A 27,651-nucleotide genomic window follows, 5' to 3' on the forward strand; every position below is an offset into this window, starting at 1 on the left:
GTATTTTTATTAGTCATTAGTGACATGTGGACAGATTTGATATATATCATTAGATTTTAAAGTATCAATAACTTTTTAATATCTTACATTAATCTTAATTATTAATAATTTTCTCCATTTTCAAACTCATATGATCAGAAAAGTAATTTTTCAGCCAATTATCTTTAGTTTTATTGTATTTACTTAAAACAGTAAAGCAATCATTTTGTCATATAGACACCTAAGGGTCAGTTGCCAATTCCATTTACTTGGTTTGTCTCAGAGAAGAAATTACCATAGAAACAAAATTATCTGTTAGAAATTCCTATTTAATCTAAAAATAGTTGGCATGTGTACAACAAATTTGAGTGCATTCTCGACTTCCTTAAACCAACGCCTTTTTAAAACACTTTTTCAAAGTTATACCCATGGGCTTTCTTTAAAAAGATAGTTTGAAGATAAGTCTGACTAATCATTACCAAATGAAACAATAGCCATGAACAGAACTTGGTGAACCTAAAAGGTAACACCTAATGTGAGCCTTCACTAGGAGTAAGAATAAGGAGGGAGGAAAGACTAGAACAGAAAGAGGAAAGAATAATTTAAAATATTAAAATTTAAAACGGGTAATGGGTAGCAAAGAACCCTGTGACTTGTGCCTATAAGTACTTTAGCTCACCTTATTAGGACTCTAGTCCATCTCTATCACTATAGCTCCCAGTAATTCTCGTTATTGCACTTTGCCAAGGGCTTCAGTTTTTTTTAAGGTATTCAGTTTTCTGCATTTGCATTTTATCAAATGTCATTGTTTGCAGTGTGTTTTTACCTAGAGCTTAGAGAATAATTTGTAGGAGGAGGAAGGGTTACCGAAAGGGAAAAATAAGCAGAAAAGAAGGGAAAAATATATTCTTTTTTTTTTTTCATTTTTAAAAATTACCCACAGAATAATAAAAGGTAAAAGAGATCGTATAGGGTCATTCAGCAACCCTCTTCATCTTACGTCCAAGTGACACAGATAAATCAGTGGCAGAGCCATGAAAATAATAATCCCATGTTCTTCCCATTGTACTACGTTGATTCTTTTTGTTTGTTTTTTGTATCTTTCGTCCTAAAACAGAGGATCATTTATAGACAAAGAGATCAATGCTGTTCTCAACACAAATTTTAAACTTTCAGATTTTTCTTGGTCACTTAGAGTCAATGTTATCCCTAATACAAAAATACAGTATTTCATGTTGCAATTCTGTGGCCTGTGCTCTGAGTTCACGTCCATTACTTCATTTGATAGTTACAAAAATCTTTTGAGGCAAGTCAAGGAAGGTACTATTGATCTCATTTTAAGGGCGAGCAATTAAAACAGAGACACGTCCACTGACTGGCCTAAGATCATTTAGTGTCAGAATGAGGCAGGACTCTAATTCAATTCCAATATAGTCTGTCAGAAGAGGAAGTTCCCACAGAGTACCGATCTGGCTTTTTATCCTCTTGCCAAGGGATTCTTCACCCCATGATACCTCATTGTAATTTATTAAACTTTGGATCTAACCATCCACTGAGGGCACTCTTAGTTTGCATCCAGTTCTCACCTTTAAAAACGCAGTTTCTTACTCCTTCCCTTGGTACTGATCCTTATTTAAGGTCCTATGTTTCTCTGCGGGTTCTGGCCTCCAGCGTCTCACTCTGAAGCTCCGCCCTCTCCTAAGAAGTAGCGTCCTCGGTATCCAAGGAAACCACACAGCCTTGCCCACCTTGACCCTTCCGCTCTTGCCATTGGCCAGCTGATATCACATGTAGATTTTTTTTTTTTCCTCCCGCCGGTCCAATGGCTAATGAGTTTGAGGCAAAGAACGCGAGACTTTCGAGTACAATCTAACACACCTGCTCTTATTCGCGCTCTACCCTGCGCACTGCCTCCTGGGATATATAGTTTCTGAACAGCCCGCGACCCTTCCCTGATGGGCTCCCTAGAGAACTATCCCGTCTGTCTTTGCGAAAGGAGAGGCGGTAGAGTAGAAGTCTGGATGAGGGTGGATACTTAGAGCTTTGAAATTAACAACTCGCTGCTGAGGCGTGTGCCGGTTGAGGTGTAAATTGCGAGCCAGAGTGAGCAGTCTTGTTCTACTTCTGCAACCCCTCGCAAACATTGCCCTTTTGACTTGAACTAGCGCAGTGCCAAGAGGTCTGGAGGTGGTGAGACTGGCCTGTGGCGTAGGTGATCTGAGACAGCGACAGAGGGGCGCTCCATGTTCGCCCCCCGCTCGGGCTGGGGGCTCGAGTGCCTCTGGCTCAGTCACCTCCGAGTGTGGGCCGGTAAGGCCGCGGGGCGCCGGGCGTGTGGGGCTCGTCAGGCCCGGCGCTACGGCTCAGGTGGGGGCAAGCGCCCGCCCGGGTCCGACTCCGAGGGCTCGCCACCGGGCCCCACGCGCGGGACTCTGAGGGAGTGGGCGCTGCTGGTGAGCCCCTTCGGCCGGCTGCGGGCGCGGCTTCCGTGCCAGCTGGTCGTGAGGCCACTGGACCCTCTGACCTACCCGGACGCCGACCGCGTGCTGGTCGCCGTGAGCGGAGCGGAGGGCGGGGCGCAGGCCCTGGTCGGCCTACAGGTGAAGTACGACGAGGCGCTGGAGGAGGTGGCCATTGAATCTGACACCATTGACCCTCGGGCGTCCGTGGAGGTGCAAGCGCCCCTGAAGTTTGGCAAGTGAAGTGAAGTGAAAGCGGGTTTGGGTCCCAGGCCGACGTGCACTTCTAGATGTTCGCTTTGGATCAGACTTTTTAACCTAATTTACAGTTTTTCCCTTCAAAGCTGCTGCTTTTTTTCTGTTCTACATTGAGTTTCCTAGTAGTTACAAATTCGTTTCCCATTCATAGAAGTTTTATAAATCGAATGGAAACATGATATGGAATAATATAACTCAAATAACATTTTTGGAGCCCCTTATGTTCTCCTTTGGCAACTTTGTTCCTATTTCTGTCATTGTACCTTGTCGATAGAAAAGTGGTATATTTTTCAGGCCTGACGTTTCTTGATAATCCCCTCAATCGTGTGGCAGTCCATCCACGTTTCCCCTTGCTTACAGCCTGGGGCCTGTCCCAGAACAGCTATGTCTATTGGATGTTCCATTTCTAATCTGGACCAAGTGTTTGGTGTCAGATAGGCACCCAGCTTCTTACTGAAATGTCTCCATCCATTTTGGCTGCAGTAAACTTTCCGTGAAGACCAGGTTTTGGGGAAAGAAAAAAAACAACAACAACAAAAAAAAAAAACACGTAGCCAGACTGCCTGAGAAACTTTAATTGATACAGCCTGCAAGATATGTTTCTTCCCTGGCTGGTTTGGCTCAGTGGATTGAATGCCAGCTTGCCAAGCGAAAGGTCAGGGGTTTTATTTTTGGTCAGGGCTCATGCTGGGGTTGCAGGCCAGGTCCCCCAGTTAGGGGTGCGAGAGGCAACTGATCAGTGTATTTCTCTCTCACACAGATATTTCTTTCCCTCTTTCCTCTCTGTAAAAGTAAATAAAATCTTTTAAAAATATATATTTTCTAGGTGTTTGGGTTGCAGGTTATTTCTCAAATGCAAGCCAACACTTTTCAAGGAAAGTCTCCCTAGGTTCTCCTTCCTGAGGCTGAAGAATGATTTTATTGATGATCATACCAGCAACTAACGCTTATAAAATAATTTTTCTGATCTTTACAGTTGAACTTACAAGGTAGATACCGTTGTCACCATTTCAGATAAGGAAATTGAGATACAGAAAGTTTCATAGAGTACGTATTTATTATGGGTAAACAAATAGAAGAAAAACTGTGCCTTCATGAAATTTATATTGTGATGAAGTTAGACAAGAAATATGCCTATTCGCTCTCAGATAAAGTGTAGGAACTGGATTTGAACTGACGGGACTGCTCAACCACTATGTTTCATTGCTTCTCAGTTCCTAACTAGCTTAGGTGAATGAGGTCCTTGAGCTCAAAATGTAACGTTCTGGAGTGAGGAAGATGATTTCCAATATATTACTGTAATATAAAATAGACTTGAGTATTGAAACAGATACACAAAGTTTTATGGCAGCACAGATACTTGTGTTAGTGACCCCTAACCTTATTTTTGTTGATTCTTCTTTAAAGCCAGAACCCTATTTCCAATAGACTATTTCCATGTGTCTATTCCATTGGCTCCTTAAATCTACATAATTCAGTTTCTTCATACTTGTTCCTCTAGTTTGTCTAGACCCATTTCAACAAATGGGTGAGAGTAACATTACTGCCATTCAGTGTCTAGCCTTAACTTTTATACCTACCTGGTGAGGGTAGAGTAAATTTAGAATGTTTCCTTTTTTCCACGTCTATCAGTGCTATCTTAGATCAAGCCTTATGCCGTAACACAACTGGGTAAATATTTTGCAGTTACATTTATATTCAGGGAAGTATGAGGCAAAATTATCTTTTTATATATTTTAGATAAATCCCAACCAAAATATTGCTGTTATTTTAAGCCTTTATAGAGACTACAATATTCACAACTGTAAGAATTTTTATGCCATAACTATTGAAATTGTGGTTTTATACCTCATTAGTTTGGGGCAATATAGTATTTGCTAGTTTGGTTTAAGGGAAATCATCAATATTTATTTGAATTAGGCATTAAATATCAGTGTTTATTATCTTTTTATTTTTACACAGAGACAACTAAGATTACACCTTAAATTGATGGCCAAGGGTGATACCTGTGACTATTTCCAATTTTCTTCAAATAATACTGTTATCCACAATTTTGAAATTTTAATACCATTTATTACTAGGTTTTTCAAAGTTCCCATTTTTTATTACTGAAAATACCTTGGAAATAGCTGCATGGTAATATCCTTTTTTAAAAAATATATGCTTTATTGATTATGCTGTTACAGTTGTTCCAATTTCTTTTCCCTTTGTTCCCCTCCACCCAGTGACACCCCTCCCTCCAGTTGTCCCCTCCTCCTTAGTCCATGCCCATTGGTTGTGCATATAGTTCTTCTCAACATCTTCCTATCTACTTCACTCCCTCCTACTATGCTTCTTAATTCCTGTACCATCTCCCTCCCTTTCCCCCCTTCCCCCTCCCTGCTGACCTCCCCCATAATGTTTCCCATACCTATAATTCTTTTCCCTCTCGTTGCCTACTTAGTTTGCCTTTGTTTCGGTTCCCTAGCTTCTGTTGTTGGTTATTGTGATACAGTTTTCATTTTAATGTTCATAGTTTTGATCCTCTTTCTCCTAAACAAGTCCCTTTGACATTTCATATAACAGTGGTTTGGATCTAATGAACTCCTTCAGTTTTACTTTGCCCTGGAAGCACTTTCTCTGCCCTTCTATTCTGAATGACAGCTTCGCTGGATAGAGTAATCATGGTTGTAGGTTTTTGCTTTTCATTACTTTGAATATTTCTTGCCAGTCCCTTCTTGCCTGAAGAGTTTCTTCTGAGAAATCAGCTGATAGTCTTATTGGGACCCCTTTGTATGTAATTCTCTTCTTCTCTCTTGCTGCTTTTAAGATTCTCTTTATCCTTAATTTTTGACATTTTGATTATAATGTGTCTTGGTGTGGTTCTCCCTGGGTCCAGTTGTTTTGGAACTCTCTGTCCTTTCTGGACCTGTAAGTCTATTTCCTTCCCCAAGTTCGGGAAGTTCTGCTTCATTATTTTTTCACATAATTTTTCAATTTCTAGTTATTCTTCTTCACTTTCTGGCAACCCTATGATTCGGATGTTGGCTAGCTTATAGCTGTCCAATAAGTTTCTGAGCCTCTCCTCATTTTCCTCATTTCCTCTTTCTGCACTGGTTGACTGTTTATTCCGTGTTCTGATTTGTTGATTTGATCCTTGGTTTTCTTTCCCTCACCACTAGTTTTGTACGTGTTTTTGTTCATTTCAGCAGGACTAGCCTTCCCTGTCTTGTTTAAGATCTGTTGTTATGTCTGTAAGCACTTCTATAAGTAAAGCTCTGAACTGTGCCTCAGAAAGATTTCCTATCTGCTCCTTGGTTAGATTAGAAATTTGCTGTCTGGTCAGATGTGTCACTGGGATCTCTATCATGATCTGTGCCATCCTGAACAGTTTTGTGTTTACCTTTGCTTCCTGGGCAGGGCTGTCACACCACCTACGCTATAGAGGGCGGAGCCCTGTGCACTTGTCACAACTGGGCGTTTTCTGAGGCGGTGGTGGTCCAAGATGGATTCCTGCCGTTCAATCTCTGATGAGAGACTGGGAGCCTCCTCCTCTGTCCCACCCCCATGGGGCCTCACAGTCCAAGGCAATGGGGGTCTGCCTTCCCCAGCTTTGGAATTGCAAGCTGACGGGTCTGGTCTGCAGCCGAGGGTGCTCCCCAGGTGCTTCTCGCCTCACCTTAAATACGGGTGTCTGTGCTTACCACTGTCCTGCCGCCGTCACTGCTGCTGCCATGGACAGCGCAGCTTGAACTCTCCTCCCCGGCTTCGTCCCTCCTACCTGTCCGGATGAGCACCACTTCTTTTTAACTTCATACGTTGGACTTCCATTTATTTTCTGGAACTTTTGGTTATTGCTGGTTTTGCAGTAGTTGTATTCCTTCTTAGTTGTGGAGGGAGACGGAGCATGTCAGTCTAGGCCTCCATCTTGGCTGGAAGACTCCTGTGTTTGTTTGCTTCTGTGTCCCAGTCAGAGCTGTCGCTCCTACTACATTGTAAGGGGCGGAGCCTTAGGTATTTGTCAGTAATGGGCGACCTGTTTCACCATGTTGTGGTGCTATATGTGGGGGAGGGGTCTGAGATGGAACAGTGCCGCTTGCCCAGCACTCGCCCCTTTTCCAGGCACTTCTCCCACTTCCACACTGGATTGGCGCCCCTCTAGCTGCTGCCCTGGTCCTTCTTCCCAGAGTGGGTGGGTCTACGGATGTTCTAGGTCCATGGGGGCCCTTTAAACAAGCGGACTCTGCTGAGAGACTGGCAGTTTCTGCTTCTGTCTCAACCCCCACTGGTTTGCACAGTCAAAAGCAATGAGGCTTGATTTTCTCCAGAGCTGGAACAGTGAGCCGCTCTGCTGAGGAGCTGGGAATGCTCCCCAGGTATCCTTCCTGACTTTTTAAAACGTGTAACTGCACTTTTCACCGACCTGCTGCTGTTGCCACTGCTGCCACCACCACCCCTCCTACCTGTCTGGATGAGTATTTCTTCTTTATATCCTTGTTTGCTGAACTTCCATGCAGTTTGATTTTCTGGAACTTCTGGTTGTTTCTAGTTTTGAGGTAGTTGTATTCCTTCTTAGTTGTGGAGGGAGACGCAGCGTGTCTGTCTACGCCTCCATCTTGGCTGGAAGTCAGGTAATATCCTTTTTTTAAGATACAAAAGGTTAGAGATAGGATTTACAAGTCATGATTGTATATACAGATCCACACTACTTCTGCAAAATGCTTTTTATTTGGAGGATGTTTGGGGAACAAATTCTTGAATCTTCGTGAATGTAAGAAACAATAGCCTAACTGATTTATCCAGTCTACCATATGACCTGTTAACTAACTTGCTGTATTCTTACTGGAACTCTGTAATGTGCGTTTTCTCAGTGGGAAAGAAGCTTCTATGATCTTTCCCAGGAGTGCCTTTAAGATTTGGAGTTCCTGACCTCCTTTACTCTCCTTCTCTGTTACTCTCTCTTTAGATGATGTTGACCAACAGAAATAACTGCTCTATTTTTTAAAAAATGGCCAAAAAAGACATTACATTTGGCCCTGTTGCCATAGTGGACACCCCTTACCTTTAGAAAGAGACTGCTGACAACTATACTACTGAATATAACTACTGTATTCAGTAGTGTTGTGAATATAGCAGAGGAGCTTGATTTCTGGGGGTATTCAAAATACTTTGGAGTCCATTAACGATAATACTAACTTGCTTTTTTTTTTTTTCATTTCTAGATTTGAATATCAAGTCATCAGGATCTGGCCATATAAAAGTCCAAAATATTGAGTGTGATAATTGCAAAATTGAAACTGAACAGGGGACTAGTATCTTACAGTCCGTTAAGGTATAAGCATTTTTCTAATTTTGTTTTGGCATTATTTAAAAAAAAACAAAACAACCTTAAACTGAACTGCAGTATCAGACTAAAGCTGTTATTCTGGATATCATTTATTGGGAATATTGAATCTTTTCTAATGTTCATCAATTACTTGTCTGCTTGATGGATTATATACCATTTGACTTCAGACTTATGTCAATATAAGCATAAAGTAGTTTATTATGCTATTTTACAGGTAAACTTTTTAAGAATGATTCATTATGCCTTTAAAAAAAATTTTTTTTGAAATTCATTTCTGGGCTATTTTACATAAGGTTCTTCTCTTTTTCCCCCTGAATAAAGCAACCATAATGTAAATGTTTCTTTTTTCAAATTTTTTACTCTATGTTTTAGACACTTTTTTGCTATTGCTGGTCATGATATTGGTGAGTTTACTTTTGCTATTTTTATTTCTCTGCTATTTACCTGTTCTTTTTCTCTTTATTAATTGTGGCAGAACTGAAGACATATGTAAATGGTTAAGGTAAAGTAAGCTACTCTAAAAAATGGCCCTAACATCTAATGGTTTACATACAATTATAGTTCTCATTTGTGCCCAAATATGTGGGTGGCTCTTTTCTATTCAGTGATTCTAAGTTCCTTCCATCTTTGGGCTCTGCCATCTCTTAGAGCCTTATTGTAATCTGCACTCATCTGGTGGAAGGCGCAGGGCATGGAGAAGGCACACCAATTCTTCTAAAAGCCTAAGTCTGGAAATTGCACATAGTATTTCCATTTACATTCTTCTGGCAAGAACTTAGTAACACCTAAGAGATGAGAAAAGCTGGAAAACACCGTCTCTTCATGGGCTCAGCTATACTCCTATTAAATACTTTGAAAAATACGGATTTTTGTGGACCTATAGTAGTTTCTGCCACAGTTGCTAAATGTGAAATCAAGTTAAACACACACTCACCAACTCATTCTCTTTTTTTTTTTTTTGGCCTGGCAGAAGAGACAATTTGTGACTGCTGTTTTATTTGTGTTTACAGGAATTTTCACTTAGTTTCAGTTTTTGGGGTGTTGTGCTGCAAAGTTTAACAGTCAGTGCGGCTGTTATCCTAAGTGTGAATATATCCTTCAGATGAATCCAGCCATAAGAGTGTAGGTTTTGAAATTATACAGTTTGATTGTTAGGTTTTGTGGTTTTATAACCATGTCAGCTAATAAATTTATTTAACTTTTCTGAATCTTGGATTTGTTCTGTAAAATTGGGAAAATATGATACCCATTTCTATGAGTTGTTTTGAGGATTAAATGATAGTTAATGTAGTGAATATTGTATTTTGATGCAAAGTAGTGTCAGATAAGTGATAAATATTGTGGTGAATATTAATAACAATGGATAGTAACAGTGATTATTGTTGTCATCCTCATCATCAGTTATGTTTAGTTTGCCAGTCAGTGATCTTTAATTCCCAAGTTCTTTTTCAGTGAAGCTCCTGGAACACCCAACTAGCTCTTTTATTCCCCTTCGCATCTGCCGGGCTTATTTAATCTCCTTAACAGCAGTTGATAATTCTTTTCAAGTTGATGTTATTAGTCCAAACAATGCATTTCTAGTCAATTCCTGGTACCTTTTTTCTGCTTTATTATTATTTTAAAAGAAATGTATAAAATGTAAGAAATCCTTTTATTAGTGTAAGTCAAATTTATTCTCATTTTTTCTATGTGTATTTTGTATTTGTCTTTCAGAGTCAAAAATTACATGTTCAGACAAAAGGTGGCAATGTGATCTGTCTGGGAACAGTTTATGGAAATATAGCGATTCATGCATCAGATAAAAGTGTAAGACTGAAACTTTCATTTTTTTAATAATTGCAGTTTTATATCAAATTGACTCATACAGTGGGTGGGTTCCACAAAATCTGTGTCATAACATTCCCTTTTTACTACATTTTAGCTCAGTAGTAAATTCAAAATTCAAATCGAGGTGATTAAATATTATACAATTTAAATTTTAGTTTGTGATATAATACTTTTGAAAGTTACTTAGTTTCTTATTTGGAATCAATAACATCTTTAAATACTTAATATTTAATTCTAGTTCTGAAGAGATTTATATGATCATGGATTAAAATTGATCATTAAGCAATACACCATAATTGATATGAAATTATGTGTTAGGTTTATTTGAGTATTTTTCCAAGACCTATTTACTTTGCCTTATGGCAATTGAAGGATGAGTTTCAAAACTCAACTTCAGTATTTTCCACAAGATGGCACCACCAGATAGCATTACTGTTCCATATGGATTTTGGTGGTTATAAAATAGTTGGTATTATATTTTTTAATCGACTTTTATTGCTTTTTTGTGATTTAGCATAGTATTCAGAGTAAAAGTGTAATTCTGAAGTATAAATTGCCACAAATTTTTTAACATGACTGATAATGTTTTAAATCTTTGTGAAAGATCTAAGTCATCTATTATTTTGTACTTATACAGTTTGCAAGGATCTTTTGTTATAAAGTTGTTAAATTCCATATTCAGATGTATTCTCAGATAATTGTTTGGGAGAAGTTGTGAGTATATCTTATAGGTAGATTACTGTTGGCATAATTAAGGTGGATTATAACACTAATTGTTTCTACTGTTGTCACTTTTATTTTCTGCCATCAATCTGTGGGAGACTGTTTGAACCCACACATTTAAATTTATCTTTATATTAAACCAGGAAAGTATTGAAAGACACTACCTTGCTTTATGTGGCAGCTCTTTTGAGATGACAGTTAGTTTCACCTCTCAGATAGCTGTGGTCTTGGAGGTACTAAAGGGGAATTGGACCACTTTGTATCTCCTTCAAACTCTGTCCTTTAAATGATGGCTTGTTGTATGAAATGATCTAAGTTACTAGAATATTGCATATTGACATTCAACTATAAATATTGAAGATTTTAAATAATCTCTTAGTTATTTCCTATTTTGAATATTTTGGCCACTGTTTACACTCATTATTTCTTCCAACTTTCATGCTTTATTGCATATTCATTTATCCCTACTTTCTGTTTACTATTTTGTTTCTTACTTGATTGAGTTTTGTGTTGTATTACAGAATCAGTCTAGATATTTCTTTATATTTACATTATAGTGTTAATTTTTAAAGCATATTTCTCAATTAATGGGTTTTTTATATAAAATAAGTGTTTATGAAATACATTAACTTTTTAATATACTACTTTTACAGACATTTGCTTTGCATATTTGAGAGGAAGCATTGTGACTTGGTTAAGAGCACAGAACTAAGAACCAAACTACCTGGGTTTCAATCCTGGTTCAGCTACTTACTAAACTTTTTAACTTCAGACAAATTATCTAATCTCTATGTATCCTCATTTTCTGGAAAATGGAATAATAATACTGTACTTGGATGGTTGTTATGAGGATTATAAGGTTTAACACAGACAAAATACTTAATGTCTGTCACATAGCTAACTTTAATATGGTGTTTATTATAATGATGAAGATAAAGGTAAATGAAACACAGATAATAAAGATAACAACCAGTCCTGGATCTACCAGTTAACTTTACTGACTTCATTTCATTATTTATAAAACAGGGGTGGTATTATTTGTTTTTCCTACTCAAGATTGTGAGAATCAAATGAGCTCTATAAACACTTAACAGCATTCTTTACTTGTCATTTTATATGGAGTTGCTGTTTTTTGATTGTATCATTAATTTCAGTATCCCAAGTTTGGTACAGAGAAGAGAGAAATTCATCTGCTTGTTGGATGAATTAATGGCATAGTTGTCAGTTGACCTCTCTTTCTTAGGTTGGGCTACAAAGCCACAGTGCTTTCTTAAAACATAATTTTCATTATATGTAATGTTGATTTATAATAACTTATGAGAAGTTTTCCCTCTTGTATAGGAAAGAAAATTAATTTGTAGCAATAGCTGTCAGAAAGGTATTGATTTTTCTATCTACTTTTTTTTCTTTCTTTAAATACCTATTTCTGTTAATAAGCAAGCTATATAGTTTAATCCAAGGAGTCTTTTATGACAAGTTGTTTCATTATCATTAATAACTGTAAATCAGAGCCTCGATATTTTGCTGTAAACTGTGGTACCCTAAGTTTAATTGTTTTACAATAGTTAATATCTGGTATAATACATTATATTTGTGAATTTTGAATTTGTTTGAAATTAATTTTATAGAATGATTGTTAAAATAACTATATTATTGTGGTAGGTGAAGTGTTGTACTGCCTTTTCACTTGCTTTCATTTGTGTGGTGGGTCAGTGGAGGATATTTTTCTAGCTTCCTACAGAGTGAAATATTTAGTATTTCATGAACAAAGTAAATCCTAGACATTTTCCGGATATTCTTAGTGTCTCTTAAAGACTTCGTTTGGTTGTGAGGAGAGTCTAATCAAAAGTGCCCCTTTGCCTGTTCAATTAAGTTTCAAATATTCTCTCAATATTTATATATTTATCTTTTGGTGTTCCCTAAAACAGCTTCTATAGCTATAAAAAGTTAGAGACATAAATGCATTCTACATTTTGTTAGGGAAACTTAGGGATAAATACAAAATTCCTTTCATTTTGTTCTGTGGGAAGCTACTGCCTTAATAGCTGTAAATGGAAAATTCTAAAAATAATAGTGTATTCACTGCATTAACAGATGAAAGGAAAATCAGATAAAATATGTACTAAAATTAAAAACCCATTGTGGTTTAAACAACAACAACAAAACAACTTTAAAATATAAGGGAACTTCCTTAATCTGATAAAAGGGATCAAAAAAGCATCTATAGCAAACATCCTTCTCAGTTATGCAATGTTGTAAGCTTCCCCTCTGACAACCAGAGTAAAATGAGGATTCTTGCTATTCCATAGTTTCTATTCACCATTGAATTAGAGGCCTGAGCCAGATAGATAGTAAAGGAGGAAGGAGCATGAAAAACATTAATATGGAGCTTGAAAGGAAAGAAATGAAATTATCACTTGTAGGTAATATAATTATGCATGTAAGAATTTTTTTTTTTTAATCCAGGTAGATTATTAGAATTTGTGAGTGTAGTGTAGTTGTGGGTTTAAGGTCAAATTAAAAAGCCATTTAAGATAAAATGAAACTAAAAATATCTTTTATAATAGCACTTAGAAATATCAAATAGGAGAAATAGGAATAAATATAACAAAAGATGAAAAACTTTGTAGAAAATATAATATAAAACATTATTAAGAGAAATTAAATAACATCTAAATAAATGAAGAAATATAATGGATCTCTTTCACATTCCACAGAGAATACAGTCCTACTCTTAATCTTGTGACTGATCCAGTTAGAGAATCAAAATCAATAAAGTGATTGAGTAGTAACTTTTTATGTAGTTGCTCAGTACTTCTGTGGGTACCATTTTGGCTTTTTATCAGTCTTGTTTTATAATAAATTGATTTGAGTCTTTCTCTTACTAGACTGTGACTGTAGATAAAATGCAAGGAAGTTCTATTAATATATCTACTGAAGATGGTTTGCTGAAAGCCAAGTATCTTTATACAGAATCATCATTTCTATCTTCTGCTGCTGGGGATATTACATTAGGAAGTGTTCATGGTAAGATGACAAAGGCCTAAAATATCTCAGACTTTCCACATAATATAAATTTTAAGAGATGACTGTGTAGTTAAAGGATCTACCATTAGGAAACTGGCTCTCTAAATAATGAATTACAGAGTAACCATCTTTTTAAAATCCCGTAAAACAAAATGATTTATAAGCTATTTAATTTTGGCAAGGGATTGAATGTTATGTAGTTATATATGAAGTTAAGAATAATTATGATTTTTAAGGTATTTTTTTTAAATAAAAAGATACCAACAACAAGGAAACATGTGCAGGAGATCCTCAGAAGGAAGCACAAAGAAATAAAAGCAGTGTTAAAAGTAAAGATGTTTTTTGTTTTGTTTTGTTTTTTGTTTTTTAAGTATATTTTATTATATAGTTACAGTAGTTCCAATTATTTCCCCTTTGCTCCCCTCCGCCCAGTACCCCCCTTCCCTCCAGCAACCCCACCCCACCTAGTTCATGTCCATGGGATGTGCATGTAAGTTCTTTGGCTTCACCCTTTCCTATATTATTCTTAACATCCCCCTGTCTATTTTGTACCAACCAATTATGCTTCTTAATACCTGCACCATATCCCCATTTCTCCCCCTCCCCCCTCCCAGCTGGTAACCCTCCAAATGATCCCCATACCTGTGATTCTGTTCCTATTCTGGTTTGCTTAGTTGGATTTTGTTTTTATTTTTTAGATTCAATTGTTGATAGTTGTGAGTTTATTGTCATTTTAGTGTTCATACTTTTGATCTTCTTCTCAAGTAAGTCCCTTTGATATTTCATATAATAATGGCTTGGTGATGATGAACTCCTTCAGCTTCGCCTTGTCTGGGAAGCACTTCATCTGCCCTTCCATTCCAAATGATAGCTTTGCTGTATAGAGTAATCTTGGTATATGTTGCATTTCATCACATTGAATACTGCTTGCCAGACCCTTCCTGCCTGCAAAGTGTCCTGAGAAATCAGCTGATAGTCCTATAGGCACCCCCCTGTAGGCAACTCTCTGCCTCTCTCTTGCTGCCCCCAGGACTCTTATCTTTCACCTTTGGCATCTTAGTCATGATGCATCCTGGTGTGGTCCCCTCTGGGTCCAGCTTGCCTGGGACCCTCCGTGCTTCCTGGACCGGTATGTCCATCTCCTTTGCAAAATTTGGGAAGTTTTTCTCCTTTTTTCAATTCTTGCTTCCTCATTTTGCACTGGTTGACTGTTTTTTTTCTTCCTTATGTTCCAAATCATTGATTTGAACCCCAGTTTCCTTCCCTTCACCATTGGTTTTGTGTGGATTTTCCTTCGTTTCACTTAGCATAGCCTTCACTTCTTCTCTTACGTGTTTGCTGTACTCAAGCATATCTGTCAAGCCTGTGTGCATCTTTATCATCAGTATTTTGAATTTTGCATCTGCTTGGTTGTCTATCTCCTCATCTGTGAGGTTGGCTATCTCCTTGTCGCTTAGTTCTCTCACTGGAACCTTGATCCGTTCCCCCTTTTGGGCCACACTTCTCTGTCTCCTCATCTTGATGGGTCCTATGTTTGCCTCTGTGTCTTAAGTAGAGTTCAACAGTGATTTTTTTTTTTTGTAAGCATTGTATTTCTTAATTGCAATTAAAAGCACTGTAGTTAATATAGTGAGTAGCTTTTAGTGGTAAAGCAATTTCTTACCAAGTCACAATTAGTTAACATTTTTGATAAGGGCTGCTCTGTTCTCTGCAATGCTGTATACCATGTTTATACTAAATTCACTAATATTTAATTTTTTTGTTTTAGGTTAGACAAGAATTGCATTTAGTACATGCTGTCATTAATAATTATATGATAGTAAAACCAGTGCACTTTTTTGAGGCAGTCCTCAAAATACTCTAGGTCTCTTGATTACTTATAGTAGCTGAAATGGAAACAGGCTTTAGGGATAAAAGAGTTCATGATTCCTTAGTCTTCATAAAGCCTTTATATTTATTGACTGTTAATATGATGTTAAATACCTTTCCTTAGATGGTTTAAATTTGGATCAGACCTGCATCCTCTCTTGGATTGTTGTCTCAGGTTGGGTTTCTTGAAAGCAGGCTCTCAGATGGAAGTTAGAGTGCAGCATATTTACCAGGGAGGCCTTGTGGCACCAATGCCACGCAAAGGAAGGAAGCCATTTTCTGTAGAAGTTGGAGTGTGATGTAGTTTCAAAACGCCAAGAGGGAGTTCTGGAGCTGGGGTAGTTCTTATAACTGTCTCAAGTTGGGTTCAGGAGAGCTGGACCTTTATATCCCCAGTTATTATGTTATCTGATGGGGACCAGACCTGGAGCAGGTCTGTGTTGGGCCCACCTGTAGTGTATGGGTTTTTGACTTTGTGTAGGAAAGATTTCACAACACAAGTCTAGGTGATTTTGAGAGTATGCTTATGAAAGCTGGAGACAGTGAAACAAAGGAAGAAGTTAGGATAGTAAAAGCAACAGGAGAGAACCTAGGCAGTGCTCTGCTTTTGCTCCATAGAGAAGTTATAGAAAAGAAGTGAGCCAAGGTGGGGCTGCTGCTAGGTCACTGGAAAGTCAGAGAAAAGGGGGCCTTGGAGACAGGTTCAGGTGTTAAGCCTGGAATGAGCTGCCAATACTTGCTGCTTCCCTGGTTGCAAGTCTCATGGGGACCCTTAGAGTTTAGGAGAAAGAAAGTAAAAAGTTCATGCTCGAGAACAGGCATGGGTGTGCTCTAGAGAGAGCATGTGCTGGTATCCTTTGCCTTGACGGTTTTTATCTCTTCTGTGGGCAAGAGTCCTAGGGAAGGGTTTCAGTAGAATATTCATCAGCTTTCCAGGTGCACTTTTAATATGCTGATGCATCAACATGAGGGTATAGGGGAATTTGGAATTAGTCTCTGGTTAGCTTCACTACTTTTTTCTTGGGTCTGCCTGTCTGTACTCAAGTTTTTGTTATTTGTTCTGACTTCATCCAGCCTTGGGTTTGGCTGGCACAAACGGCACTAATTGGGTCTCTGTCCCAATTTAAGCTATTTAATATCTGGTCTGGGAGGAGAGGTATAAACCATTTTTTCTCAGGTGTCCTTGGTGAAGGAAGATAAGGTCTTGTGATTGATATACTAGCTGACTATAAATTGGTCAAATTGTTTGATCTTGTTTATTTTATTTGTTTCCTCATTCTATCTGCCTAGAAATTTTCCTAGCTTATTCTCCTGCCTCAATTAGATGCAGGCTGCTTCAGGAAGGAGTATGATCTTGGGCCAGAATGGTTCTCCTTATCTGAGCCCCTAAGAAGGCTGACAGCTATTTGCCAGAGGTATTCCCAACAGCTAGGAAAATAAACCTTTCAGTTATAAAAGGAGTCTGGATGATGAATGACAGCATCCACTACAATTGTATTTACTGTTTCATTTAACAGACAAGGCGTGACAAAAGTAGGATTATAGTTGTGAGTATACAAAGCAGAGTTTATTCTTGTATTAGTATTTATTAATTATTGTATTATTTTCCACATGAATGACTATAGACCTATATTTTTTCCTACCTTGTATTTTCTGGTAGTGAGTAATGAGTACTATTTGTAGGGTTGGTTGAATCACAATTATTAATACAAAAGAAACTAGCGTATTCATTGATTCAACACTGTTCTGGCACTGGGAATCTAATGAGAGAATAGGGTACTTGAATAGTTTGCTTAAATAAATGATTTTGTGACAGTATACTACTTTGATATCTTTCTAACTTATCAAAAATTAGATTGTGTTAAGTTCATTTTATTATATTCTATTTGAATATTTATGATTTTAAAGAATTTTCCACATATATAAGACATATATGTATTTACATGTATTCTACTAAATATATTTTAAAAGCATATATATATATAGCCTCCTGACTCTTTTAGAGAGAAAGAAAATCTTCCTTGAAATGGTTTTTTGGGATTGGTTTTACTTATAATTTAAACATTGATTAGGTTTAATATGTTGGAATCCTCATGACAGTTATTCTAGTGTTTTATATTTAACTTATTGTTTGGAATAAATTATTAATGAATATAATTTTATTTTATTTTTTATTTTTTGAATGCTGCAAATATGTTTATTTGGGAAAAATTATTGACATGAACAGGATGATATAGCCCATGTGAAAGTATTTTATTTTAATATGCTTTATTGATTATGCTGTTACAGTTGTCCCAATTTCTTTTCCTTTTGTTCCCCTCCACCCAGTGACATCCCTCCCTCCAGTTGTTCCCCCCTCTTAGTCCATGCCCATTGTTTGTGCATATAGTTCTTCTCAACATCTTCCTGTCTACTCCACTCCCTCCTACTATGCTTCTTAATTCCTGTACCATCTCCCTCCTTTTCCCCCCTTCCCCCTCCCTGTTGACCTCCCTGCAAAATGTTCCCCATACCTATAATTCTTTTCCCACTCTCATTGCCCACTTAGTCTGCCTTTGTTTCGGTTCCCTAGCTTCTGTTGTTGGTTATTGTGATACAGTTTTCATTTTAATGTTCATAGTTTTGATCCTCTTTCTCCTAAACAAGTCCCTTTGACATTTCATATAACAGTGGTTTAGATCTAATGAACTCCTTCAGTTTTACTTTGCCCTGGAAGCACTTTCTCTGCCCTTCTATTCTGAATGACAGCTTCGCTGGATAGAGTAATCGTGGTTGTAGGTGTTTGCTTTTCATTACTTTGAATATTTCTTGCCAGTCCCTTCTTGCCTGCAGAGTTTCTTTTGAGAAATCAGCTGATAGTCTTATTGGGACCCTTTTGTATGTAATTCTCTTCTTCTCTCTTGCTGCTTTTAAGATTCTCTTTATCCTTAATTTTTGACATTTTGATTATAATGTGTCTTGGTGTGGTTCTCCCTGGGTCCAGTTGTTTTGGAACTCTCTGTCCTTTCTGAACCTGTAAGTCTATTTCCTTCCCCAAGTTCGGGAAGTTCTGCTTCATTATTTTTTCACATAATTTTTCAATTTCTAGTTCTTCTTCTTCACCTTCTGGCAATCCTATGATTCGGATGTTGGCCCACTTATAGCTGTTCGATAAGTTTCTGAGCCTCTCATCATTTTCCTCACTTTTCATTTCCTCTTTCTGCATTGGTTGACTGTTTATTCCTTCCCTGTGTTCTGATTTGTTGATTTGATCCCTGGTTTTCTTTCCCTTACCACTAGTTTTGTATATGTTTTTATTCATTTCAGCAGGACTAGTCTTCATTTCTTCCCCGTCTTGTTTAAGATCTGCTGTTATGTCTGTAAGCATTTTTTATAGCCAAAGCTCTGAACTGAGCCTGAGAAAGATTATCTATCTGCTGGTCCGTTAGATTAGATATTTGCTGTCTGGTCAGCTGCATCACCAGGATCTCTATCATGATCTGTGCCATCCTGACAGTTTTGTATTTACCTTTGCTTCCTGGACAGGGCTGTCACACCTTCTATGCTATAGGGTGCAGAGCCCCATGCACTCATCACAGCTGGGCGATGCTTCTCACCACGCTATGGCGTTTTCTGCAGGGGTGGGGGTCCAAGATGGGTTCCTGCTGTTCACTCTCCACTGAGAGACTGGGAGCCTCCTTCTCCGTCCCCACCCACTCTGGGCCTCACAGTCCAAGGCAATGGAGGTCTGCCTTCCCTGGCTTTGGAATCCCAAGCTGACAGGTCTGGTCTTCAGCAGAGGTGCTCCCCAGGCACTTCTCACCTCCCCTTAAATATGGGTGTCTGTGCTTACCACTCTCCTGCCACCGTAACCAGCACAGCATGACCTCTCTGCCCTGGCTTTGCTGCTCCTACCTGTCCAGACGAGTGCCACTTCTTTATAACTTCATATGTTGGACTTCCATTTATTTTCTGGAACTTCTGGTTATTTATGGTTTTGCAGTAGTTGTATTCCTTTTTAGTTGTGGAGGGAGACGGAGCATGTCAGTCTAGGCCAGTGGTTCTCAACCTTCCTAATGCCGCGACCCTTTAATACAGTTCCTCATGTTGTGGTGACCCCCAACCATAAAATTATTTTTGTTGCTACTTCATAACTGTAATTTTGCTACTGTTATGAATCATAATGTAAATATCTGATATGCAGGATGTATTTTCATTGTTACAAATTGAACATAATTAAAGCATAGTGATTAATCACAAAAACAATATGTAATTATATATGTGTTTTCCGATGGTCTTAGGCGACCCCTGTGAAAGGGTCGTTCAACCCCCAAAGGGGTTGCGACCGACAGGTTGAGAGCCGTTGGTCTAGGCCTCCATCTTGGCCAGAAGTCTCAATAGTGATTTTTTTTTTTTTTATTGCGTTCATTGAAGACTAGTATAAGAAAATAAAATTCATTTGCCTTTCTAAGATGAGTGACTGGACTCACTAACTAAATGGCCTACTGTCAAACTCTGTCATTGTTCTTTACTAATATTTAAAATCACAAATATTAGGTGTTTCCTTCATCTTATTTTTGAAGAGTTCAGGAGGTGAAAGCAATAAAGAGGAAGCATCCACTTTCTCACTCTATGTTAATGATCCCAAAACATGGTTTTCATGTATTATTTCCATCTTGAAATTCTTTGTTGACTCCTTCAGTGTAGGATAAAGTCAATAATATAGTGTTCCATGGTTCTGCTACAGATTGCTCAGCACCAACTTTTCCAAACTAAAATTGAACATTTATTCAACAAATATAGTATTTACTGTGTTTATACTGGTTACTGTGCTAAGCTCTCGAAGTATAATGCTAAATAAGATGTGATCCCTGTCTCATAGACTTGCCTGATTCACATGATTTAAACATAACATGTACAGTTCCACATTTTTATCTTTGCTTACGTAATTTTTTCAGAAAATCTTTCCCCCTCAGCATATTCAAATTTTACCTATGTTTCAAATGTCAACTATGATGCTAATCTCCAATATGACTATTCTCCATGTGCATGTTAGGTCATTTTAGTCTCTTCCTTGAATGGCTGTGGCACCTAATTCATACTGTTCACTTATAAGGTTAACTTATAATTATTAATAAGTACTAATTTTTAACTTTTCATGTGTGTATATCCCCAGATATCCTATAAGGTGTTGGATGGCTAGTCTGTCCTCTGCCCCAACCCCCACTTCCCATGATTCATGCCCCTCCCGTATGCAAAATACACTCCCTTCCTCCCAAGAATCCTGGAAGTCTCATCCCATTATACATCATCTCAGATTCCAGAATATCTACATCAAAATCAGATCCAGTGTAGAAGAGGCTGCTCAGGTGTAGTACAAATCCTCAAGTACAGGAATACCTTGTTTTATTGTGCTTTGCTTTATTGTGCTTCACAGATAATGCGTGTTTTCTAAATTGAAGGGAAGTCCCTCCACCAGCAAAATGATTACAACTTTCTTTATTGCGATATTTGCTTATTATGGTGGTCTGGAACCAAACCTGCAATATCTCTGAGGTATGCCTGTATTATAGTTCCTCTAAACCTGAAGACCTGTGAACTAAAACAAATTTTCTAGTACCCCCACCTCAACCCCCTCACTCACCACCTACATACCCAACATACAATGATGAAACAGTCATAGGATAATTGCTCTAGACTTTCCTGTTCAGAGGGGGAAAATGAGAAGCACAGAGGAGTCACTGGTTCAGTGATTTTGAAATTTGAATGGGCAAACATTGAAAGTTCCTTGATTAGACCTCAAGGCCTGGGGATAATTCTTTAGGGTTCCATGTTCTGTGAGTTCTTGGTTTCTCCCTCTGAGTCATCCTTCCTTTTTCATGAAATGTAGCATGTGTTTTCAGCTGTGTAGTTTTCTCAATCTGCTTTCTGCCAGTAGAATTTTGTGGGTCCAATGATCTCTTTCCATTTTGTACTGTCACTGTCTTTTAGTCCCACTTAGCAGTGTGTTTGCTGATATGTGAGGTCTGTCCAAAAGGTATCCAGCCATGTAATATGAAAAATAGAGGCATTTATTGAAGAAGATACAAGAAACATACATAGGACAATGATGCTTTAGTCCCCTTCAAAGTAAGCACCCTGGGACTTCACTCAGTTTTCCCAGTCACCATCAGCTGCCCCATCATATTTTCCTGAATCTTCGACAATCTGAAATCTCTTCCCTTTCAAAGGTGATTTTAGTTATGGGAAAAGTCAGAAGTTGCAGGGCACCAAATCTGGGCTGTAGGAAAGCTGAGTCACCTCTGTGATTTGATGTTTCACAAAAAAACTGCATGCTACATGATGCATGAGCAAGTGCGTTGTTGTGATGAAGCTGCCAATCACCTGTGGCCTTCTGAATCATTGGAATAGTTTTCGTGGAGTAAGTTCAAGCTTAACTCAAAATTTATGCAGATTCATTGCTCTACTCAATCATTTTGAATGTGACGGCCACACAGTACAAATGCTGACAGCGACAACCACCCTCACTGACTAGTACAGTGAAGTTGTCATTGTTCATGCATGTGCATTCTAGTCAACTCTCCTTGGCTGCTAGGGAACATCAGTGTCACACAAACTGTTCTCGTTATATAAACAATGGCTGGACTTTTCCTGGAAGGACCTCATATTTCTGTCAAAATTTTTTTCAGCCCCCTGTGAATCCCATTAGGGTTTATCCCACTAGATAAATGTCATATCTAAGAATCCTTTGAAAATATGGGCGTCTCCAGAGGTATTGAGATACAATGCTCTCCAGCTTTCTAGGGGGCCTGCTGTTTGATTGAGGATCTATGAGACCTATGCTTAATCTTTTTGAAGGACTTTTTGTATAACATTAATACTGTGAGATACCACCCTTGATCTTTCTGGGGTCTTTTCTTTTTTTTAAGTATATTTTATTGATTATATTGTTACAATAGTTCCAATTTTTTCCCCTTTACTCCCCTCCACCCAGCACCCCCCTTCCCCAGCAATCGCCCCCCAAATTCGTGCCCATGGTTCGTACATACAAACTCTCCCGCTTTACCCTTTCATATATTCTTCTATTTTTTAATAAATAAATGATTAATTATTTTAACACTAAAAAATAACAATCCCTTCCTCTCAGATATTAAGACCCTTTATAATCTTATAAAGGACAATGGGCAAAGGTCTCAAGCTCCTCTAGCTGCTTCAAGCTGGACATTTTCATTGTCCTACCTACCCTTGGGTCCAGAAGTCCCTAATAAGAGTGGAGGTGTGGAGGGGAGGGTGGCCTTCTCACATGGGAAAGGATTGTGCAGACTCCAGGTCAGTTGGCTGTCCCCAGACAACGGCGTGCTTGGTTGGACAGGCTGGCATCCTTGTTGTAATCTGGGGGCAACAGATTTGGTAAAAGGGTTAAAAGGCATCATTCAATCCATAACCACTAGATGACAAAAGGCAGGGATTAATTTTTCAATGTCCCACATTAGGGAAAAGAAGTGCTTCTTTAGAAGAAGGTGTGCCAGGCACATCTCACCTGTCCAAAACCCTTTTGCCCATTATACTTAGTTTGGGCTGAGTGGAATATTTTAGGTTTTCCCCCCTCTCAGACCTCTGAGACCTTTCTGTCCAAGCCATTAGGATAGAAAAGAGAAACCAGTTTTAAAGTGAAGCCCACAGACCACCTCATTCTTTACCAACCCTGCCATTTAGTTCAGCCAAACCGTTGAGTCTCAGGAGGCAGCGATGCAGACAGGATTAAATGAGGCCTATACATACAGACAATTCCTCAGGTAATGAAATCATAAGCTTATGCCCTTTGAAAACAGAAAACACATGTTAATTTATGTGGCATAACCCACAAGTCTCTAAATCTGTAAGACTGTCTTATCGGAAAGACATCCAGTTGCAAGGCATTTGACATTCTTCTTGCCTGTAACTTAAATATCTTTGATGATACCACAGACATAGTTTAAATGAAAAGAAACTTTAAAGATGGTTAGCTGAACTACTTTATAGTCTACCATTGATCATTGTGATTTTCATTGAATAATGATTTTTCTCCCTAAGATTACCCTCCTTGTCATTAAAGGGACTGCATTAAGTCCATTTTTAATTAATCCTGTTCATTTGCATAAACACAAGAGCAGCAAATGATCACTTCTGATCTTTAGTTCTGCTTTGCTGGAACTTACGCAAGGAACATTTAGGGTGACCTTCAGTCTGCCCTTAAGGTCACAGAAGCTGAGCCACATACCTGGCATTCAGTCTTGCCTGTACACACCTGTCTTTTCCAAGCCCTTCTAGTTTTCCATTGTGCCTTAAGATCCCTTTTAGCCATCTTTCAGGGAAACAACCTTCATTTCTTCCCTGGAAAGATTGCTGTGGACCGCACAACCAACCACGGTACCAGGCCTTTTATTTCGTGGGCTTTTATTACCTTCGAAAGTTATTCCGAGTTCCTCAGGGCTTTTTGGTAACAACCAAAGCCCAAGCATGTCTCCTTTAGGCATGACATTCCGGTCAACGTCTTGGTAAAAAAAAAAAACCTTTATTAACAACTGGTCTTGTTAGTTTTATGCATATAAACTTATATCATTACTTACTTCTTTAGAATGCCAAACTCTGGAGGGATCAGATAGGGAGAAAAATATACAGTGTGAAGGAAAATCCTTGTCCTTCTAATATTCACTGAACTTGCATTTCCATTCTTCATATTTTCCTTTTTCCCCACTAAAAATTTTTTTCGTTTTTCCATTACAGTTGTCTCACTTTTTTTCCCCCTCTTGTTTCCCTGCACCCTGTCCCCTCCTTCTCCAACATTTAGTCCCTACTCTGTTGTCCATGTCCGTGGGTCATTTATACATGTTCTTTGCCTAGACCCTTCCCTTTATTACCCCCTTCTCTCCCTCCTGCCTCTCCCCTTGTTACTGTTAGTCTACTCCTTTTTACATACGTCTGGTTCAATTTTGGTCATTTGTTTGTGGTGTTCATTAGTTTCCTGTAATAGATGACAGCATAAGGTATTTTTCTTTCGTTGCCTGGCTTATTTCACTAAGCATAATTCTCTCTAGTTCCATCCATGTTGTTGCAAATGATAGAAGTTCCTTCTTTCTTTCTGCTACATAGTACTCCATTGTGTAAATGTACCACAGTTTTTTGATCCACACATCTACAGATGGGCACTTAAGCTGTTACCAGCACTTGGCTATGATAAATAGTGCTGCTATGAACATAGGGGTGCATAGGTTCTTTTGAATTGGTGTTTCAGGATTTTTCGGATATAATCCTAGCAATGGAATTGCTGGTTCAAAAGGCAGTTCCATTTTTAGTTTTTTGAGGAAATTCCATACCGTTTCCCATAGTGGTTGTACCATTCTGCATTCCCACCAGCAATGCACCAGGGTTCCCATTTCTCCGCATCCTCTCCAGCACAAGTTGTTTGTTGATTTGTTGATGATGGCCATTCTGACTGGTGTGAGGTGGTATCTCATTGTGGTTTTTATTTGCATCTCTCTGATGGCTAGTGGTGTTGAGCATACTTTCATATGTCTATGGACCCTCTTTATGTCCTCTTTGGAGAAGTATTTGTTCAGGTCCTTTGACCATTTTCTAATTGGGTTGTCTGTCTTCTTGGTGTTGAGTCGTATGAGTTCTTTATATATTTTGGAGATCAATCCCTTGTCTGAGGTATCACTGGCAAATATATTTTCCCATATGGTTGGTTCCCTTTTCATCTTGCTGATGTTTTCTTTAGCTGAGCAGAAACTTTTTAGTTTGATGAAGGCCAATTTGTTTATTCTTTCCTTTATTTCCCTTGCCTTGGGAGATATATCAGTGAAAATGTTGCTATGTGTGACATCTGAAATTTTCCTGCCTATTTTTTCCTCTAGGACTTTTAAGGTATGATGGCTTACATTTAAGTCTTTGATCCATTTTGAGTTTATTCTGGTGTATGGTGTAAGTTGATGGTCTAGTTTCATTTTTTTGCACGTCCCTGTCTAGTTCTCCCAACACCATTTGTTGAAGAGGCTCTTTTCATTCCATTTGCTGTTGCTTCCCCTTTTGTCAAATATTAGTTGCGCATATAGAACTGGGTTTATTTCTGGGCTCTTTATTCTGTTCCATTGATCTATATGTCTGTTCTTATGCCAGCACCAGACTGTTTTGATTACCGTGGCCTTGTAGTATAGTTTGATATCAGGTATTGTGATTCTTCCTACTATGTTCTTCTTCCTCAAAATTGCTATGGCTGTTTGGGCTCTTTCTGGTTCCATATAAATTTGTGAAGTATTTGTTCCAGGTCTGTGAAAAATGTCATTGGTATTTTAATAGGGATTGTATTGAATCTATAAATTTCTTTGGGTAGTATGGACATGTTAATGATGTTGATTCTTCCCATCCAAGAGCATGGTATACGCTTCCATTTATTTGTAACTTCTTTAATTTCTTCCTTCAGTGTTATGTCGTTTTCTGAGTACAGGTCTTTTACCTCTTTGGTTAAGTTTATTCCTAGGTACTTTATTTTTCTTGTTGCTATGGTAAATGGGATTTTTCTTTCAGTTTCTATCTCTGAGTTTTTATTGTTGGTGTACAGAAATGCCTTCAATTTCTGAATATTGATTTTGTACCCTGCTATTTTGCCAAATTCACTTATTAGGTTGAGTAGTTTTTTTGTGGAGTCTATAGGATTTTCTATGTACACTATCATGTCATCTGTAAATAATGACAGTTTTACTTCCTCTTTTCCAATTTGGATGCCTTTTATTTCTCTTGTCTGATTGCTGTGGCTAGAACTCCCAACACTATGTTGAATAGGAGTGGAGAGAGTGGACATCCATGTTTGTTCGTGACCTCAGGGGGAATGCTCTCAGTTTTTGCCCATTGAGTATGATGTTGGGTTCATGTTTCTCGTATATGGCCTTTATTATGTTAAGGTATGCTCCCTCTGTTCCCATTTTGCTGAGAGTTTTCATCAAAAATGGGTGTCGTACTTTATCAAATGCTTTTTCTGTATCTGTTGATATGATCATATGGTGTTTGTCTTTCATTTTGTTTATGTGGTGTATTACGTTTATTGATTTGCGAATATTAAACCATCCTTGCATCCCTGGGATGAATCCCACTTGATCGTGGTGTATGATCTTTCTAATGTGTTGCTGGATCCTGTTTGCCAACATTTTGTTGAGGATTTTAGCATCTATGTTCATCAGCGATATTGGTCTGTAGTTTTCTTTCTTTGTTGTGTCTTGACCTGATTTTGGAATTAGGATTATACTGGCTTCATAGAACGAGTTTGGGAGTCTTCCCTCTTCTTGGATCTTTTGGAATAGTCTGAGGAGGATAGGAGTTAGTTCTTTCCTAAATGTTTTGTAGAATTCACCTGTAAAGTTATCCGGTCCAGGGCTTTTGTGTGTCGGGAGTTTTTTGATTACTGCTTCAATTTCACTAGTTGTTATTGGTCTATTCAGGCTTTCTGCTTCTTCTTGATTCAATTTGGGAAGACTATAGATTTCCATGAATTTGTCTGTTTCCTCTAGGTTGTCAAATTTCTTGCCATACAGATGTTCGTAATAATTTCTTACAATTCTTTGTATTTCTGTGGTATTGGTTGTGATTTCTCCTCTTTCGTTTCTGATTTTATTTATTGGGTCCTCTCTCTTTTTTTCTTGATGAGCCTGGTTAAAGACTTGTCAATTTTGTTTAGCTTTTCAAAGAACGAGCTCCTACTTATGTTGATCTTTTGAATTGTTAGTTTAGTCTCTATGTCATTTAATTGTGCTCTGATCTTGATGATTTCCTTCCTTTTACTTGGTCTGGGCTTTGCTTGTTGTTCTTCCTCTAGTTCTTGTAGCTTTGGGGTTAAATTTTTTATTAGAGATTCTTCTAGCTTTTTTCGGTAGGCCTGTATTGCTATGAACTTTCCTCTCAGGACTGCTTTCGCTGTTTCCCATAGGTTTTGGGTTGTTGTGTGTTCATTATCATTAGTTTCCAGAAACTTTTTGATTTCTTCTTTGATGTCATTGGTAATCCATTCATTATTTAATAGCATGTTGTTTATTCTCCATGAGTTTGAATGTTTTTCAGTTTTTTGCTTGAGGTTCATTTCCAATTTTAAGCCATCGTGATCTGAGAAGATGCTTGATATAATTTCAATTTTCTTGAATTTGTTGAGGCTTGTTTTGTGTCCTACCACATGTT

The 27,651-nt window shown here is 38.1% G+C and overlaps 1 protein-coding gene across 4 annotated transcripts in view; it reads left to right on the forward strand.

Moving 5' to 3' along the window:
- The first annotated feature begins 1,907 nt into the window (after nucleotides 1-1,907).
- FAM185A (family with sequence similarity 185 member A) overlaps nucleotides 1,908-27,651 on the forward strand; it is an 81,584-nt gene continuing 55,840 nt past the window's right edge. For all 4 annotated transcript variants that reach the window (XM_090286728.1, XM_090286729.1, XM_090286731.1 and 1 more), the window contains exons 1-4: nucleotides 1,908-2,673; nucleotides 7,898-8,007; nucleotides 9,736-9,828; nucleotides 13,461-13,599. In XM_090286728.1, the coding sequence (XP_090142854.1) occupies nucleotides 2,223-2,673; nucleotides 7,898-8,007; nucleotides 9,736-9,828; nucleotides 13,461-13,599 (793 nt within the window). In that variant the 5' untranslated portion in view covers nucleotides 1,908-2,222. The remainder of the gene's footprint in view (nucleotides 2,674-7,897; nucleotides 8,008-9,735; nucleotides 9,829-13,460; nucleotides 13,600-27,651) is intronic.

This window comes from Furipterus horrens, unplaced genomic scaffold (genome assembly GCF_987537825.1).
Source record: "Furipterus horrens unplaced genomic scaffold, mFurHor1.1.pri manual_scaffold_9, whole genome shotgun sequence".
In the NCBI taxonomy this organism is placed as follows: domain Eukaryota; kingdom Metazoa; phylum Chordata; class Mammalia; order Chiroptera; family Furipteridae; genus Furipterus; species Furipterus horrens.